The sequence below is a fragment of the Syngnathus scovelli genome, chromosome 8 (genome assembly GCF_024217435.2).
Source record: "Syngnathus scovelli strain Florida chromosome 8, RoL_Ssco_1.2, whole genome shotgun sequence".
Lineage (NCBI taxonomy): Eukaryota > Metazoa > Chordata > Actinopteri > Syngnathiformes > Syngnathidae > Syngnathus > Syngnathus scovelli.
The window spans coordinates 11256350-11271220 of record NC_090854.1 but is presented as its reverse complement, the minus strand read 5'-3'; the positions used below and the strand labels follow the sequence as shown (position 1 = coordinate 11271220).

Sequence of the window (14871 nt, the reverse complement as noted above, 5' to 3'; positions counted from 1 at the left end):
GTAGGAGGGCACAGAAATGATCATTGTCTATAAATTTATTATTAGACTTTCGCTCTATCGCTATGCTGAAATACTGTAGTAGTCTCGAGTGGTAAACAATGCCAAGTCGCGCCTACCATCATGTATGCGTGTAGTACGTGCTAAACGCGTTTCCGTCTTTTTCTAAACCAGGGCCTCACTGGCGGGCGGGGGCTTGTGTTTAACCTAGTTGTATAACTCCGTAGCGTGCATCTCCGGGCGGTCCGGGTGAATAAAACAACACCAGTCGCTTTTCAGACGGGTGGAGTCAAAGAGTCCAGCTGCTGGTTGAACCCGCTCTTGAAACACTCGGTGGGTGATTAAAACGAACGCCCACTCCCTCGGAAGCACCACAATTTCACTGTCAGGAAATATAACAAAACATGGCATCCATGGATCTGGAAAAGTTGAAGATGACGGGGGCCGGCCGAGCTTTAGCGGTGCTCACTAGCGGCGGGGACGCACAAGGTGACCTCAAACACGCCACAACTGTCTTTTTCAGTTCCATTTATGATTGGAATACTGCATCGTATGGGGCGGTACAGGAAGCTAGCTTATGCTAACACTAATGTCACGTCAGACTCATACAATTTGAGAGTGAATTGTCACACTGACATTAGTTGGTAAGATCTTTATTTACGTTAAAACTAATGTCAAACAAGTACTTGTGAAAAAAAAGAACTCACTGTGCATGCCTATCTATGGGGCGTTCAAGACGGTAATAAAAGTGGGAATTGTTAATGTACGCGGAATTTAAACACTTTATAACGTCAACAAAACAACATCAGCCTCTTGACAAATCTCCGTAATGCACGCTCAGCAATAACCTTTGACCAATATAAAGTTATGAAGTCATAAAAATGCTCCACCGATTTCCTCACTAGGTCGATGAAGCAACGCCAAGTGTGATTAAACGCCGCTTTCTTCACTCGTCAATTTGATTATACTATATAACAAAACAGTGTTTCAAATTTTTTATTGAGCCAAAGTAATTATGTGACTACACTTTCTTTCATTCTAAATATTTCATGGCTCACCACCAGACAAATGGGAGGGGGGCAAGAATGGTACATATGTTAATCACACTTTCTGCAATGTAGTAAAAGAGTTTTGCAGTATTAGCAATTTAGCATAGGTAGATAAATATATAGATTTTAAAACTCTCCTCAGAAATTGTAAAAACAGATTTTGCTTTGACCTTGGCTCAGGGATGAACGCTGCTGTACGAGCTGTGACCAGAATGGGCATCTATGTTGGTGCCAAGGTCTATCTGATATATGAGGTATCAAAAAAAACACACACAATATGAATATCTATATTATATCAGTCTGGCCGTTAGTTTGAACAAATGGCTTCAATGCAGTTTGTGATAATGTGGTGTCACTTGATATCTTGTAGGGTTACCAGGGCCTGGTAGAGGGGGGCGATCACATCAAACTGGCACACTGGCAAAGTGTGACAAACATCATCCAGCTGGTAGGTTGAATTATGTCGTGTGTTGGCTGCGTTGGTACACCAAAGGCGGGGCACACCGATTTTTGTTTACCGATTCTTAAAATGTAAGAATGGATGAAAGTTTTCTTACTTTTCTCTACCGTGTGTCTGCGATGTACTTGAGATGACCAACATAGCACCCCTATACGTAGTACCATGACTGACCTGCGAGAGGCAGCATTGTGTCACATCACATCTGGAAAATAAAAAGAAGAAAAAGTAGTAATATCTTGGCTCTAACGATATGTAATCATAGATGTTGAGCATTTTCCAACCAGAACAGGGAGTTGAAAAATGACTCTTTCACACCACAGGATAATAAATAATAATAATTTTTCAAACACATCCAAGTGTATACCCCATTTTCAATTAAACTGGTTAATAGGGGCACCTCCCCAGCCTGAAATGTGTTCTCTATCTCTTTCTTGTTGGTGGTAGGACTTTTATCATTACATCCATCTTCCCTATCTAGTACAGGATGTATAATCTGGTAAGGGACCTTGCTTGCTGCATGTTTGTTAGCTGTCCTCACATAGCCAGCCGTGTACTTGCTAAAAGAAAGCAGCAAATTGCACTGGAGTGATACAAATCCCTGTGTTTGTTTGTTTGTTTGGCCGGCACTTGAAAGTCATGCGAAAACACTTTTTTGTGTTGTTGGAAGAAATGAAATGCTGAAGTCTTCAGATAAATGCTATGGCATGAATGTCATGGCGTCACCCCCGAAGCATTTGCTAATCACTGCACTGGGGGCATATTTGCATGATATTTTGGGATGGCCGTGATATGTTACGACGTTAATCACCGTCACTGCTCTCAGTTTTTTCTCTGTTTTTTGGAATTCTTGCTTGACAGCTGCACCTCTCTTCATTCATGTGCACTTTTTGTGATCATTTTTAGTTTTTGTCTATTATAACGAAAACAAATTTGCATCTCGGATAGGGCTGGATGATTCGCAGGTGTCAAGAAAAAAAGATGTGTTTCATTATCGGCTATGTCAATAATGCGGGGGCACCGCAACCTTTAACTTTGTGCCGTAACCGGATCGTCGTAGGGCGGAACTGTGATCGGAAGCGCGCGATGCAAGGTGTTTATGACCCGCGAAGGCAGGCTGGCGGCCGCCTTCAACTTAGTGCAACGTGGCATCACCAACCTGTGCGTGTGCGGCGGCGACGGCAGCCTCACCGGTGCCAACATCTTTCGCAGCGAGTGGAGCGGCCTGCTGGATGAGCTCGTCAAAAGCGGTGAGCCCGAGCCCACCGTCGAATGGGAACGAACGATTTTATGACCAAGCGCCACTTTCAGGGAGGATCACGGAAACGCTGGCGAAGCAGCACAGCCATCTCAACATTGTAGGCTTGGTGGGCTCCATAGATAATGACTTCTGTGGAACTGACATGACCATCGGCGCAGATTCCGCTTTGCACCGCATCATTGAGATCATCGATGCGATTATGACAACTGCGCAAAGGTAAAATGCACTCGAATGAAACACCTTTACTCACGGTACAGATTTGTTGACTTAGTTAAGTTCAGTGATGAATGTCGAAGGTGTTTCATGACACTGATATGAAAAGAAGTTACAGGAAAATGGGCAATTTGAATTTTTGGGACACTCTGCCAGTAAATGTATTAGAGTGAATTTTACAATGACGAGAAAGAAAACGTTACTATCCTAAGTTTTGTTTTTGCCTGCTATGTTTTTCTTGGCTGAAGTTCAACATCTTTATCATTAAGTAGAAGGTCCTGAAAAACAATGGATGTACTTATCGTTATTCTCCTGACAGCCACCAACGCACATTTGTCCTGGAGGTCATGGGCCGTCACTGCGGGTAAGCTTGAGCACTTCTGGGTTTTTTTTTTTTCCCCCCTTAGCCAAACTCAAATCTCAGGACTTTTTTTTTTTCTCCAGCTATCTAGCTCTAGTGTCGGCGTTGGCATCCGGCGCTGATTGGCTTTTTATCCCTGAGGCTCCTCCTAAGGACAACTGGGAAGATCTCATGTGTGACCGTCTCGAAGCGGTGAGAGGTCCAGACTGTGTTCAATGTAGGGAAGAGTCATAATGAAAATAAATGAAAATATTGGTTAGAATTTTATTGACCGTGTGGCATCAACTGAGACAAAATTTAGTTTTTGCCTGCAACAAAGAAATCTTAGCACGTCACTGATATCATTTGTGTGTATCTTCAGAGTCGTATCAAAGGGTCCAGACTCAACATCATCATTGTTGCAGAAGGTGCAATCGACATGCACGGCAAGCCCATCTCTTCCACTTATCTGAAAGATGTAAGTTTGTGTGTGTTGTGAAGAAGATTCCATGATAGCTTTCGAACATGGAACTATAATTTCGTCGATGTGTCTCTCCGAAGCTGGTGGTGAGGCGGTTGGGCTACGACACCAGAGTCACCGTGCTCGGACATGTTCAGCGAGGTGGGACGCCTTCGGCCTTCGACAGAATACTGGTGAGTTGTGACTCAAATAGACACGGTCACTCTCAACTTTTAAAGGGAAGATGTGTACGGATAGGCGGTAAAATATAATGTATGTCTTCAGAGCAGCAAGTTAGGCGTGGAGGCGGTCGTCGCCCTGATGGAGGCGTCTCCCGACACGCCGGCTTGCGTCATCGGCCTGTCTGGCAATCGTGCCGTCCGTCTTCCTCTCATGGAATGTGTGGAGATGGTGAGGTTGTCGTCTGGTCTTGATGTAACACGTTTACTTTTGCTTTACTCAACGCGCTCTGCCCTCCCTTGCAGACCAAGTTGGTGCAGAAGGCCATGAACGAGAAGAGGTTTGATGAGGCTGTTAAACTGCGTGGCGGGTAAGCGCTAAGGTTTCTCTGCATATGATCCGACCATTCCCGGTAATGTTTTTGTTGGGTCAAGGGCAAGTTGGAGTCTTTAATAAACGATGTATTTGAGCATGTTGGAGCCAGTCAACTTGAAATTCATTTACAAGTGAGCTCAAATGCCCTTGCAGGAGTTTTGAGAACAACTTGAACATCTATAAGCTTCTTGCCTACAGAAAGCCTGCCCAAGTGAAGGTTAGTCTCTGACATCTGTGGAACCTTAATTATTCCTCACTCTGGACTCCTCAATGGATTAATAAAAGCTGCACATGCATCAAAGTGTTAAGTTTGAATTCTTCTCCCATAGACCAACTTCTCCCTGGCCATCCTGAACGTGGGAGCCCCAGCAGCGGGCATGAATGCGGCCGTGAGGTCGGCCGTGAGGTTGGCCATCGCTCACGGACACAAAGTGTACGCCGTGCACAACGGCTTCCAGGGCTTTGCCGACGGCGACGTGAGGCCCTCCGCCTCGACGTCCTTGCTTGACCGCCGTCCATCTATCTTGGTTAACAAAGAGAACGTGACTTCTCTGTGGCTCTGCAGATGGTTGAGATGGAGTGGCACAACGTGGCGGGATGGACGGGCCAAGGGGGCTCACTGCTGGGTACCAAAAGGTGAGACACGGATTTTGATGATGAATGACCCAAAAAAATGACACTTTCCTATGTTTGTTCAGAACCCTTCCGAGCAAACACATGGAGAAGATTGTGGAGAACATCGCCAAGTTTAACATCTCAGCTCTGCTGGTCATCGGAGGGTTTGAGGTATTTTTTATTATTTCCAGACTCGACTACAATTAGTGAAAAGATTTGTGTGGGTTGACACCATCGATTGTATTTTAGGAACAGTTCTGGTCTTTTACAGCAGGCTCCACTGTTTGTCCACAGGCCTACAGAGGCGCGCTGGAGCTCTTTGAGGCCCGAGCCCACTACGACAATCTGTGCATCCCGATGTGTGTGATCCCCGCTACCATCAGCAACAACGTCCCCGGAACGGACTTCAGTTTAGGGGCGGACACCGCCGTAAACTCTGCTATGGCGGTAACACTGACCACATACTTTGATTAACATGAAGAAACAAATTGAGTTTTTATTTATAGAATTATAGTGATAGTTTTTAAATTGCACTTCTTTGTGAGAATAACTGGCTTCTGTAAACTGTCCAGTACTCTTTAAACATATCTTCAAAAGTGCCTCAAAACAGGAAATTACTGCTGTATTTGATGTGCTGAGATTTCAACTGATTTGGACTAAGTCTCCAAGCACTATAAAATGTTCTAATCTTTAAATAATCTACTTCTCCTCCTGCCGTGTGATCAAATCACTAAAACTTTTGGATTCTTGCAACACACACAACCATCTGAGTTATCTCCTCTTGACAGCTCCTATTTGTTCATCTCCCCTTTTAGGGCTGCGACAAGATAAAGCAGTCTGCTTCAGGGACAAAGAGGCGGGTCTTTGTGGTGGAAACAATGGGAGGCTACTGCGGTTACCTAGCGACCAGTACCGGCATCGCCGTGGGCGCCGACGCGGCCTACATCTTCGAGGACCCCTTTAACATCCACGACCTGAAGGTAACAGCTGACGATTCTTGCTGCAATTTGTTTTTCTTCCACATTTAACTTGCCATTATGTTGCCTTTTGACAGACTAACGTGGAGCATCTCACAGAGAAAATGAAGAAGGACATCCAGCGGGGGCTCGTATTGAGGTCAGACTTGTTCATCTGGATTCAATGGCGGCAGCCAGGCTGGCTGACTTTTTCATGTTGTACAGTGTATCAGGGGTTGACAAAGATTTGGGGTCATTTCATCATTTCTAAACTTTTTTCGTGGGCTATTAGTTGCTTATATTTTCACTCTTAGCTTCACATCTTGGTCATACTGTATCTCCAACTACCATGAAACACTCAACCCTTCTCGTACTTAACAGGAATGAAAAATGCCATGAGCACTACACTACGGATTTCCTCCACAAACTGTATTCCGCCGAGGGGAAAGGTATTTTCGACTGTCGCGTCAACGTGTTGGGACACCTTCAACAGGTACGACCTCCACCCTGTGGTCTTCATTCAAATGAAAAAGAAAAACTGAATAAATATATCTTGTTCACCAGGGAGGGGCACCGTCGCCCTTTGACAGAAATTACGGCACAAAGCTGGGAGTGAGAGCCATCCAGTGGATAAGTGACCAGCTGTCAGAAAACTACCGACAAGGTACGAAGATTGAGGAAAATTTTTAATGACGAGCACCAGATTGTGACAGCCAACATTACAAGGCGCTACAGTTACAGGCTATTTTAAAATAAATCTAAATGAAGACTGTAAATTTGTCTTCTACTGTACTGACCTGGGCCAATTATAAAATAGTATTTCTGCAATTTACTGAGCAGTTGTGAAGGTCTTCATGTCTTCTTCAGCAGCATCTTACCATTGCCAGATCAGATCTTAATAACTGCAGTGTGTGTCCTCCTCAGGTCGCGTGTTCTGCAACTCCGCAGAAACAGCCTGCGTGCTGGGCCTCCTGAGAAAGGTGGTCTCGTTCAGTCCCCTCACGGCACTCAAGGACGCCACCGACTTTGAGTAAGTGCCCGGCAGGAGTTGAGATGCTTCTTGCAGTGTATTCAGAGAATATTCACAAAGCACTTTTTGTGATGTTACAAGTTTTAGTACAAAATGTCAAGAAGGAAAAGTATGTACGTATTTGCTATGACACTCAAACTTGACCTCAGTTGCCAAAATGTTCCCATAAAATAGTATCTAAATTTGGCCCGTTAGTCTTTTGACATGACTGTGTGTTTCTTTCGCAGGCATCGCATGCCCAAAGTCCAGTGGTGGATCAACCTACGGCCCATGCTAAAAATGTTGGCCAAGTATCAGACCAGCTTCTGCGAGTACATCCCGGGAGAGATCGAACACGTGACGCGGCGCTCTCTCAGCATCGACTCTGGCTTCTAGGTGCTCCCCATCTGCACTCAGCACTTTTTTTTTTTTTTAAAGAAAAGAAAAAAAAATAATCTGCTCCTCTTTCCGTGACATTTCTATATGCCTGCTGACTAGCAACTGCATTTAAAAGGGTTGAGGACATACTATTTGCTGTTATTTATTGCATAAGGCATTCAGTACAAAACAGATTTAATTTCAGTGGAACCGCCAAGTTCTTTCAGGGATGCAGATTAAACAATATGTAATCTGTTCTTGGGTGAAATTCTCGTTATAAACCTTTTTAAAAGAAAGACATTCATTCGTGAACATAAAAACAAGGCCTTAATTACCATTAAATATCTTCAATCAATCTTTCAAACGTTTTAAATGTTTACACAGTAGAATTTTCTGAAATCTACTAAACAATTTACCGAATAACTTTTGTGGGAACACCACACAATCACAAGAGTGGACTGTGGAACTAACTAAAGAGTGAAGTGATTTTAAAAACAGATGTATGGCATTTATGAACTGTAGCAATTTAAGGCATCACAGAGTCATGCAAGTGTAAAAACAACTTTACTGCCTGTAAGAAATCCATCAATTTTCTATGCCGCTTTTTCTTCTTAGTAAATGCCTAAAGACAGAATTTGAATGTCTTGGCATAGGCTCTGGCTCACCAGCCATCCTGGTGAGGACAAGCGTGAGAAAATGGATGGTTGGATGTCGAAGTTTCACCATGTTCTTTATTCCAAAGTGCAGGGAAAGCTTTACCTTGTCAAGAGTGGAGTTACATTATAGTCCTATGCATGTTGTTGCTTTGTCTTTTCGCACACTCAAATGTTCTGGACTTGAATAAATACACTGTAAGAGTGAACCGCGACTATTTGTGAGTAATTGCGTTAATAACGGGTATGCTCAGCTGAAGGGGAGCAAAAGTATCACTGCAGACAATTTATTAATTTATTTATGAGAATGAATATGAAATGTTACAACAATAAAAGTTACTACTTCATTACAAAAAGTAGTAAAGTAGTTGTAGAATTATTACAAACCATTCATGTGAATAAACTAGAAAAAAGTCATTTAAAAAAAAAACATTGTAATGTAACAGAAAAAAATCTTAAGCTATGAGAATAAGAGTAGTTATGAGACTGTTATTATATTTTAAATAGGATTACAAGACTAAAGTTTGTAGACATGCTTCAAAAAACAAAATCAAACCATAACAGTCGTAAATCTGAAATGTAATATTATGAGACTCAAGTAATCAATTAGCAGAGAAATGTTTTCAAGGCTTTAAAACATTCAAACAAAAGCCACACCATAGAACACAAATTTGGCCATTTAAGATAAACATTCTTGGAACACGTTTCTCAATTTTGTACCGAGAAGTCAATGCAAAACGTTAATATCTCTCAGAAGTTAAATGAAAAGGGAAAGTCGCTACTGCTGTTTTCCTTGTTATCCGCTGAGCTCTCGGAGGGGAAGGTGAACTGGAAGTCGTCGCTTTGTTCCGGCTGGTTGAACAGGAAATCCAGGCCTGCAGGATTGCATGTGTCAACATGTACAGTTGATGAATTTTTCGGTTTGCTCACTTACAGAGAAGTGAACTCAAACCAATTCATCAGGAGATCAAATCAAATAGCAGATTATGTGTGTTTGAGGTATGAGATACTTACCGTCTGATTTAGTCTTCTGGTTTTTCTGAAAGCAGAGTGCAGAGTTTGGTGTTTTTCTTTGTCAGGATAATAAGACAAACTCATTAGGAGACATACCTCGGAGCTGCTGAATACGAACGATAGAGCCTGCAAAAAAATGAGGTGCTAAGTATTTGGTTCGGCATCAGTCACCGACCATTTGTTTGTTGCGGCCACGGGGTACTTTCTCTGTAGTTACCTCATCATGGGAGGAGACCCCATCGAAGCCGAAACCGGAGTAGCCTAGGGTGCTGGGAGCAGAGCTGAGCGAGAACATGAAGGCTGGAGATTTGCTACCAGATGGTCCTGCAACTGGGGAGCGTATCGGGCTAAAGCTGGAATGAACACACACGCTCATGATTTTAGCTTGAGGTTTTTACAAAGATTTGACATGTAAAACTGACTTAAAGTTGAATGTTGGCGTTCCAGGCGCAGTGAAGAACTGAGCTTGTGTTTGTTGACAGTGCTGTGGCAAAGGGGCACCATGTTCCTGTGGTGCCTGCTCCTCTTCCTGTGCTGGGCCTCCCTCCTCCATTTGTGCCTGTGCTGCCTCCTCTTCCTCGGGCACAACTGACAGCTTTGTCAACAACACAGTTATTTATCGAATATTCCCCAAAAGCGATTATAATCATCAATAATTTTTAAAAATTATTTCTGGATAATATAGGGTTATTTTTTTCAATTAGATAAAACAGTTAAGTATTGCAATCATTTATTACTATTACTAGTTTATATCCTTAGTGATTATTTTAAAATTATTTTCATTTTTTCATTCTATTTTGAGACAATTACAATCGGCACTTATTTGAAAATTAGCTATTTTTTTAATTCAGTACAATATTTAATGTGATTAGTAATGAATGTCTAAAAAAAATACAAATACTTCCTTTTGCTGAGATATGGTCAAAAGAAGCATTGGGCAAACAATGGTGGCCCAAGATTTATGCACGGTACGTCACTTGCACAAGGATTCTGTTCTTATTACTTGGCGTAATGCTTTGACCTCCTGGTCGTCCTCTTCCTCTCTGGGCATCTTATCTGGTCCCTGATGAGCTAAAGAGATCAAGCAGGTTGGACTGTGGATGCAAACCGGGAGCATTTGAAACCCGTGTGCTTACCTTTTGCCCTCACATGTTGCTCATTGCCTCTAGTTTCATCAGCACCACTGGAAGACGATTCCCAAGCCTGGCTTTGTGCGTCCATTTCCTCAGTGTTCTCAGAGTTTTCTGGACCGGTCAGATGTCTCTGTTTGTCGTACTGAGAAATGGTCCATCACAAGACAGTCGTTACATGAGGATAGCTTCACTTGCAACGTGGCGCATTCTCACCTTGGTCTCAGTGACACTCACAGCGGTGATGACAACCATGGAATCCTTCACAGGTGAACCTTCCATTTCCATGTCTGCTTCTGTGGTGGGCTGGAGGTGAGGGTCACTAGAGAGGGGGTGGGGGTTAGGGTTATATCCACTTTAACTATTTTATTTTCTGTGTAAGTACACAGTGAAAACACCTATCTGGTCCTTTCTCGGAGAAGGAACGAGGAACACCAGAATCTGCAAAATCAATCATTTAGATGTTTAAATACACCTGCAGTGCTTTAAATTTGAAAAAAAACAACATACTATTACATGCAAAAGTTGTCATTTTGATAGATTAAAGTCACATTCTTAAACATTCACGTTATAACAGTCGTTATACTCATTCGGCTGCACTTTAGCACAGTAATTACCATTGACATAGGCTCCGCCCCCTTCTTTGGGTTTGACTGGGACGTCATCTTGAGAGACCACAATTGGACTCGTCGTGTCATCTTTTGCCTGAAACCTTTGTCTAAATGATTCCTGATGATCCTGAAACTGCTTCCTGCATTTTGTAATCTTTTCTTTGAAGACTGCCCTTGATTGATCAGAAATGAAAAGGGGAAAATATACAAAATAAACTCCAAATATAATGTGCTGAACCAACAATTGGCGGACCCACTTTTCATTGACATAACTGGCTTTTGCGCTCTCCAATTCTGCTCTCACAGTTCGCTCATACTGTTGGAGCAAGGACTGAGTCACATTCAGGCTAGGAGGGGAAAAAAAACAGATACATATTATATATATATCACAGAAATCATTAAAAACTAATTAGGGCTAGGCAATACGGCCATAAAATAAATATATTTTGTGAAAAAAAGTCCCATTTAAAATTTTAATCTCATTTCCCATTTAAACTTTTTGGTGGCTAATCAAAGTAACTTGTGCAACCACATTATCTGTTGGCTGACAAATTAACTCAACTTAATGGATAAAATCGATTAATCAGTGACAAGGGAGTGAATGGTGAGCACATCCACCTCACAGCAAAGAAATCTTGGGTTAAACCTCCTGTGTAAGGTTTAATGACCGTATAAGCGCTACAGAAAATGAATGGCTTGATGGCTTAATTAATTGCCTAGCCCTAATAAAATTTGTTAATACCCTTTTTTAATTGTCTTGTTGTGTTTCAAAGTGTTGTGTTTCACATCAGCATCCTCTTCCAGTTTCTTAATATGTGTGCGAGTTGTTTCGATATAATCCCTCCTTTCTGCAATGTTTGCTTTAAGAACTGTGGGCACACAAGACAAACATAATGAAACAGGATAAGAAATGAAATGGGCGCCTTTTGGTTGATTTCAAAATGGCTGAGTTACAATTTTGAAAAATTAACATGAATCATTACTTTCAACCTCTCGATCAAGGACATTCTTCTCCTGAGAAAGCTCACGAACTTCGTTGGCTGTACAAAAAAAAAAAAAAAACAGACAGTCGTGTATGGCTTTTTAAATTAGTATAGCACTAGAAATCTGAAATTACAGTACATTATTTTTTATTGTATAATTTGTTTTCCAGAATACAATAAAATAACTTACCAATTCGGCAGAGGAGACTATCAATGGCACTGGACGTTCTTTGATTAGCCATTATAATTACAATTCAAAAACTTTAGCTTTGCATTAGCTAATTAGCCTAACTTGTAGCTTCAATTTATATACATCATTTTGTGGCACTAAGGCTTAGCTAGAATATTTACAAAACATTAACAAACCAACTGGACATTAAATACCCGAATTCTTTTAACATGCCTCTGCCATAAATATTGTATTTGATATTGTTATAATTCAACACCTTTTCCAGTTTAAGGATTTGTCGTTGTCACAACGAAGGCGGGGTTATGGTGCTATCCTGAAAACCTTTTACGTAACGCATCTGTAAAGCCGGCCACTAGGGCAATTCACGAAATAACTTTACGTAAAGCGTCTCTTTGGCATAGCGCTGTTCTGGAGTGGGAGTCATTTTTGCGTAACCCATCTGTACGGATGGTATGTGTCGCTGCCGCAAAGTACAACACAAATATCTTGTTTTATCTTTTAAAATATTACAATTTTAATCAATACTGATGCCTCTCCGTTAAGGTAAGGTCGGTTGTACTTTGAATGAAAGGGACGCGTCGTTTGCCGGCTGTCGGAAGACAAAAGAGCGGACATGGGTGGGATTTAAATGGGAGGAGAATGGTTAACATTGTCTCTTTACTTCCCTCATTTCAGTTTAAAATGTTCCCAGGAACAGCGTAGCTCAACAAAAATGTGTCTCTAGCGGAACTACTCATCTTGCGTTATGATACATAAACTTGCTTATGCACAAACATTTCCATCAAATCGATCAGACGTTGTTTGATTCTGTATACGCTCATATAGTATGTTTGATAATGTACATACTGTGCACAGTATTTGCATTTCGCGTGTTTTTTAAGCTAACAGCAGCACAAACATGAACGCACACAGAATGTAGGTCAGCATCATTACGCACGTGATTCATTTTGGGACTTGAACTAGAAAAACGGTGTTATATATTTTTTAAATGCCACTCCCTGTTTGTCATCCATCGAGTCACTTCCTCTCCTAGACACAATGAGTGGACAATAGTTTTCATTCAGAATAGTCTTCACAGGGTCGACGATAGGCCAGCTGATAGGATGGCCCATGTGGAGGAGTCCCAGACCGAAGGAGAGGGCAGTCCCCAAATCCACTCCCTCAGGTCCGAATCGTCTGCAAACCATGTCGACGACAACGACGCAGGACCTTCCTTGAGGAGGAAGAGGAGGAGAAAGCGCGAGCAGCGTCCTGAGTCCATCATCGTCTATCGTTCCGATGTGGAGCAAGGGTCCACCGGTGACCAAGGAGGGGAAGAAGAGGGAGCGGAGAGGAGCGTGGAGGAGGGAGCCAAGTTCCTCTGTACACCCACAAATGAAGGTGACTTAGTATCCTGTTGGCACTTGGTGTAAAATGTTTGACAACTCCTGATGTATTTGAATTCTTCCGTGCCTACAGACGGAGGCTGGAGCCTACCACCAGACAGCCGCTATGTAACTCTAACGGGCACCATCACGCGAGGCAAAAAGAAAGGCCAGGTGGTAGACATCCACGTAACCATGACGGAGAAAGAACTCCGCGAGTTAGCCAAGTCGAGGGAACGGCTCGACGCAGAGTGCGAGGCCGGGGAGGACTCAAAGCGGGCCTGCCGTCTGGGTGTGTGTCGGGGGCCTCATGTTGTCCTGTGGAGCATCTCTTGCGCCCCTGTGGTCTTCCTTCTTTCCTTCATCACGTCCTTCTACTACGGCACCCTGACCTGGTACAACGTCTTCCTGGTGTACAACGAGGAGCGAACGTTCTGGCACAAGATCACCATCTGCCCCTTCCTCATCATTTTCTACCCCGTGCTCATCATGCCCGTGGCACTCTCCCTGGCGCTATACTCCGCCGTGGTTCAGGTGTCCTGGGCCTTCAGCAGGTGGTGGCATGCCGTGAGAGACCTGGAGAAGGGTTTCTGCGGCTGGGCCTGTGGCAAAATGGGTCTGGAGGACTGCTCCCCTTACAGCATCATAGAGCTGCTGGACTCCGATACCGTATCCAGCACCCTGCAGAGCAAAGCCCCGAGAGAACTCGCCCAGACATCATCGGTGTGAAACCCATTCACGTACTGGATTGCTGATACACGTAAATAAATGCAATGCAGAAGACAGCTCACTACCTTTGATAAGTTGATGAACAGCAAAAACTAGATTTGTTGCACTTGTCTAGAACACTCGTCCTCATTATTGTGGTTATTTTGGATCTATGACGATGTTTATATCATCACCAAAATCCAATTCCTTTGCCCAAGCGTCATCCCACTGCAAAATTTTGCACCCTACTACTTCTGAGTGTTTACAATATCATAATGCCTGCTGAGAAGAAAAGGATTTAAACAAAGCTGGAGGTCTCTGACTCACATGTTTAATGTGTGTGTGAAAATGTTGACACTTTTCTCAAGATTACCATTACTCTATTTCCTTTTTCCATTCTCCAGCACTGTTACACGAGTTTTTCCCTCTCCCGACTAAATGGAAAGATTTTGTATTTAGAATCACTCTTACCTGTTTGGAAGTGTTTTGTATTTAGATTCAACTCAATTCACATCAGTCTGTTAGTTTTTCTTGTTGCATGACATTTCATCTCAGTGTTAATTTTAAACATTCATTATGCAGGCTGTCTGTTATCTTGAACTGTCTGATACAGGGAAAAACTATTACATTTTCAATACTGTCTTTTTGTTGAATGTTCGTTTAATTTATTGTAATTCATATATTTAACAGTTCATATGAAAATGTCACAAATATTATTTTATACTGAGGTTTTTGAAGATTTGAATATTACAAATGTGATAAATATCAAAATGATTACAAGTAACGTATTCTTTTTTTCTGATGGTCGGGTTGGAACATTACATGTTGTATTAAGTATAACTTAAGGATGTAAAAACACAAATAAAAAGATAAACTTGTTGCATGACAACACGATGAATACGACGAATTTGTGTCTTGTTTTATTCAT

At 42.3% G+C, this 14871-nt stretch overlaps 3 protein-coding genes across 10 annotated transcripts; 2 read left to right on the top strand and 1 right to left on the bottom strand.

Moving 5' to 3' along the window:
* The first annotated feature begins 179 nt into the window (after positions 1-179).
* pfkla (phosphofructokinase, liver a) lies at positions 180-8152 on the top strand. The gene is made up of 22 exons (XM_049727269.2): positions 180-486; positions 1227-1300; positions 1417-1494; positions 2564-2753; positions 2815-2980; positions 3297-3341; positions 3422-3530; positions 3700-3795; positions 3879-3971; positions 4063-4188; positions 4263-4327; positions 4486-4549; positions 4662-4808; positions 4898-4968; positions 5031-5118; positions 5242-5394; positions 5763-5927; positions 6002-6063; positions 6285-6396; positions 6468-6567; positions 6828-6933; positions 7161-8152. The coding sequence occupies exons 1-22, from the start codon at positions 402-404 to the stop codon at positions 7306-7308; spliced, it is 2343 nt and encodes a 780-aa protein (XP_049583226.1). The 5' UTR covers positions 180-401; the 3' UTR covers positions 7309-8152.
* A 72-nt stretch (positions 8153-8224) lies between these two features.
* LOC125973286 (uncharacterized) lies at positions 8225-12177 on the bottom strand. Of its 3 annotated transcripts, XM_049727272.2 has the most exons (14): positions 11872-12177; positions 11682-11738; positions 11441-11567; positions 10956-11045; positions 10705-10871; positions 10486-10528; positions 10304-10409; positions 10094-10232; positions 9961-10028; positions 9380-9552; positions 9175-9310; positions 9054-9083; positions 8958-8982; positions 8225-8818 (listed from the first exon to the last, which is right to left on the bottom strand). In XM_049727272.2, exons 1-14 carry the CDS (start codon positions 11921-11923, stop codon positions 8694-8696), a joined length of 1338 nt encoding a protein of 445 aa, XP_049583229.1. In that variant the 5' UTR covers positions 11924-12177; the 3' UTR covers positions 8225-8693. The 3 variants fall into 3 exon arrangements, with proteins under 3 accessions (XP_049583229.1, XP_049583227.1, XP_049583228.1); XM_049727270.2 differs by having other exon boundaries at positions 10705-11045; XM_049727271.2 differs by having other exon boundaries at positions 10325-10409; positions 10705-11045.
* A 64-nt stretch (positions 12178-12241) lies between these two features.
* tmem169b (transmembrane protein 169b) lies at positions 12242-14846 on the top strand. Of its 6 annotated transcripts, none has more exons than XM_049727278.2 (3): positions 12242-12321; positions 12941-13251; positions 13330-14846. In XM_049727278.2, the coding sequence occupies exons 2-3, from the start codon at positions 12975-12977 to the stop codon at positions 13962-13964; spliced, it is 912 nt and encodes a 303-aa protein (XP_049583235.1). In that variant the 5' UTR covers positions 12242-12321; positions 12941-12974; the 3' UTR covers positions 13965-14846. The 6 variants fall into 6 exon arrangements, with proteins under 6 accessions (XP_049583235.1, XP_049583232.1, XP_049583233.1 ...); XM_049727275.1 differs by having other exon boundaries at positions 12278-12414; positions 12950-13251; XM_049727276.1 differs by having other exon boundaries at positions 12280-12414.
* Positions 14847-14871: the final 25 nt, after the last annotated feature.

Bases quoted from the DNA above. Each gene is read 5' to 3' on its own strand.
- pfkla (XM_049727269.2), top strand. From the start codon at position 402: ATGGCATCCATGGATCTGGAAAAGTTGAAGATGACGGGGGCCGGCCGA. The intron at 3,972-4,062 runs GTGAGTTGTGAC...GTATGTCTTCAG, and splicing joins CGGCCTTCGACAGAATACTG to AGCAGCAAGTTAGGCGTGGA. The intron at 4,189-4,262 runs GTGAGGTTGTCG...CCTCCCTTGCAG, and splicing joins TCATGGAATGTGTGGAGATG to ACCAAGTTGGTGCAGAAGGC.
- LOC125973286 (XM_049727270.2), bottom strand. From the start codon at position 11,923: ATGGCTAATCAAAGAACGTCCAGTGCCATTGATAGTCTCCTCTGCCGA. The intron at 11,739-11,871 runs GTAAGTTATTTT...TTTTTTGTACAG, and splicing joins TAGTCTCCTCTGCCGAATTG to CCAACGAAGTTCGTGAGCTT. The intron at 10,233-10,303 runs GTGAGAATGCGC...ACCATTTCTCAG, and splicing joins TGAGTGTCACTGAGACCAAG to TACGACAAACAGAGACATCT.
- tmem169b (XM_049727278.2), top strand. From the start codon at position 12,975: ATGGCCCATGTGGAGGAGTCCCAGACCGAAGGAGAGGGCAGTCCCCAA. The intron at 13,252-13,329 runs GTGACTTAGTAT...CCGTGCCTACAG, and splicing joins CTGTACACCCACAAATGAAG to ACGGAGGCTGGAGCCTACCA.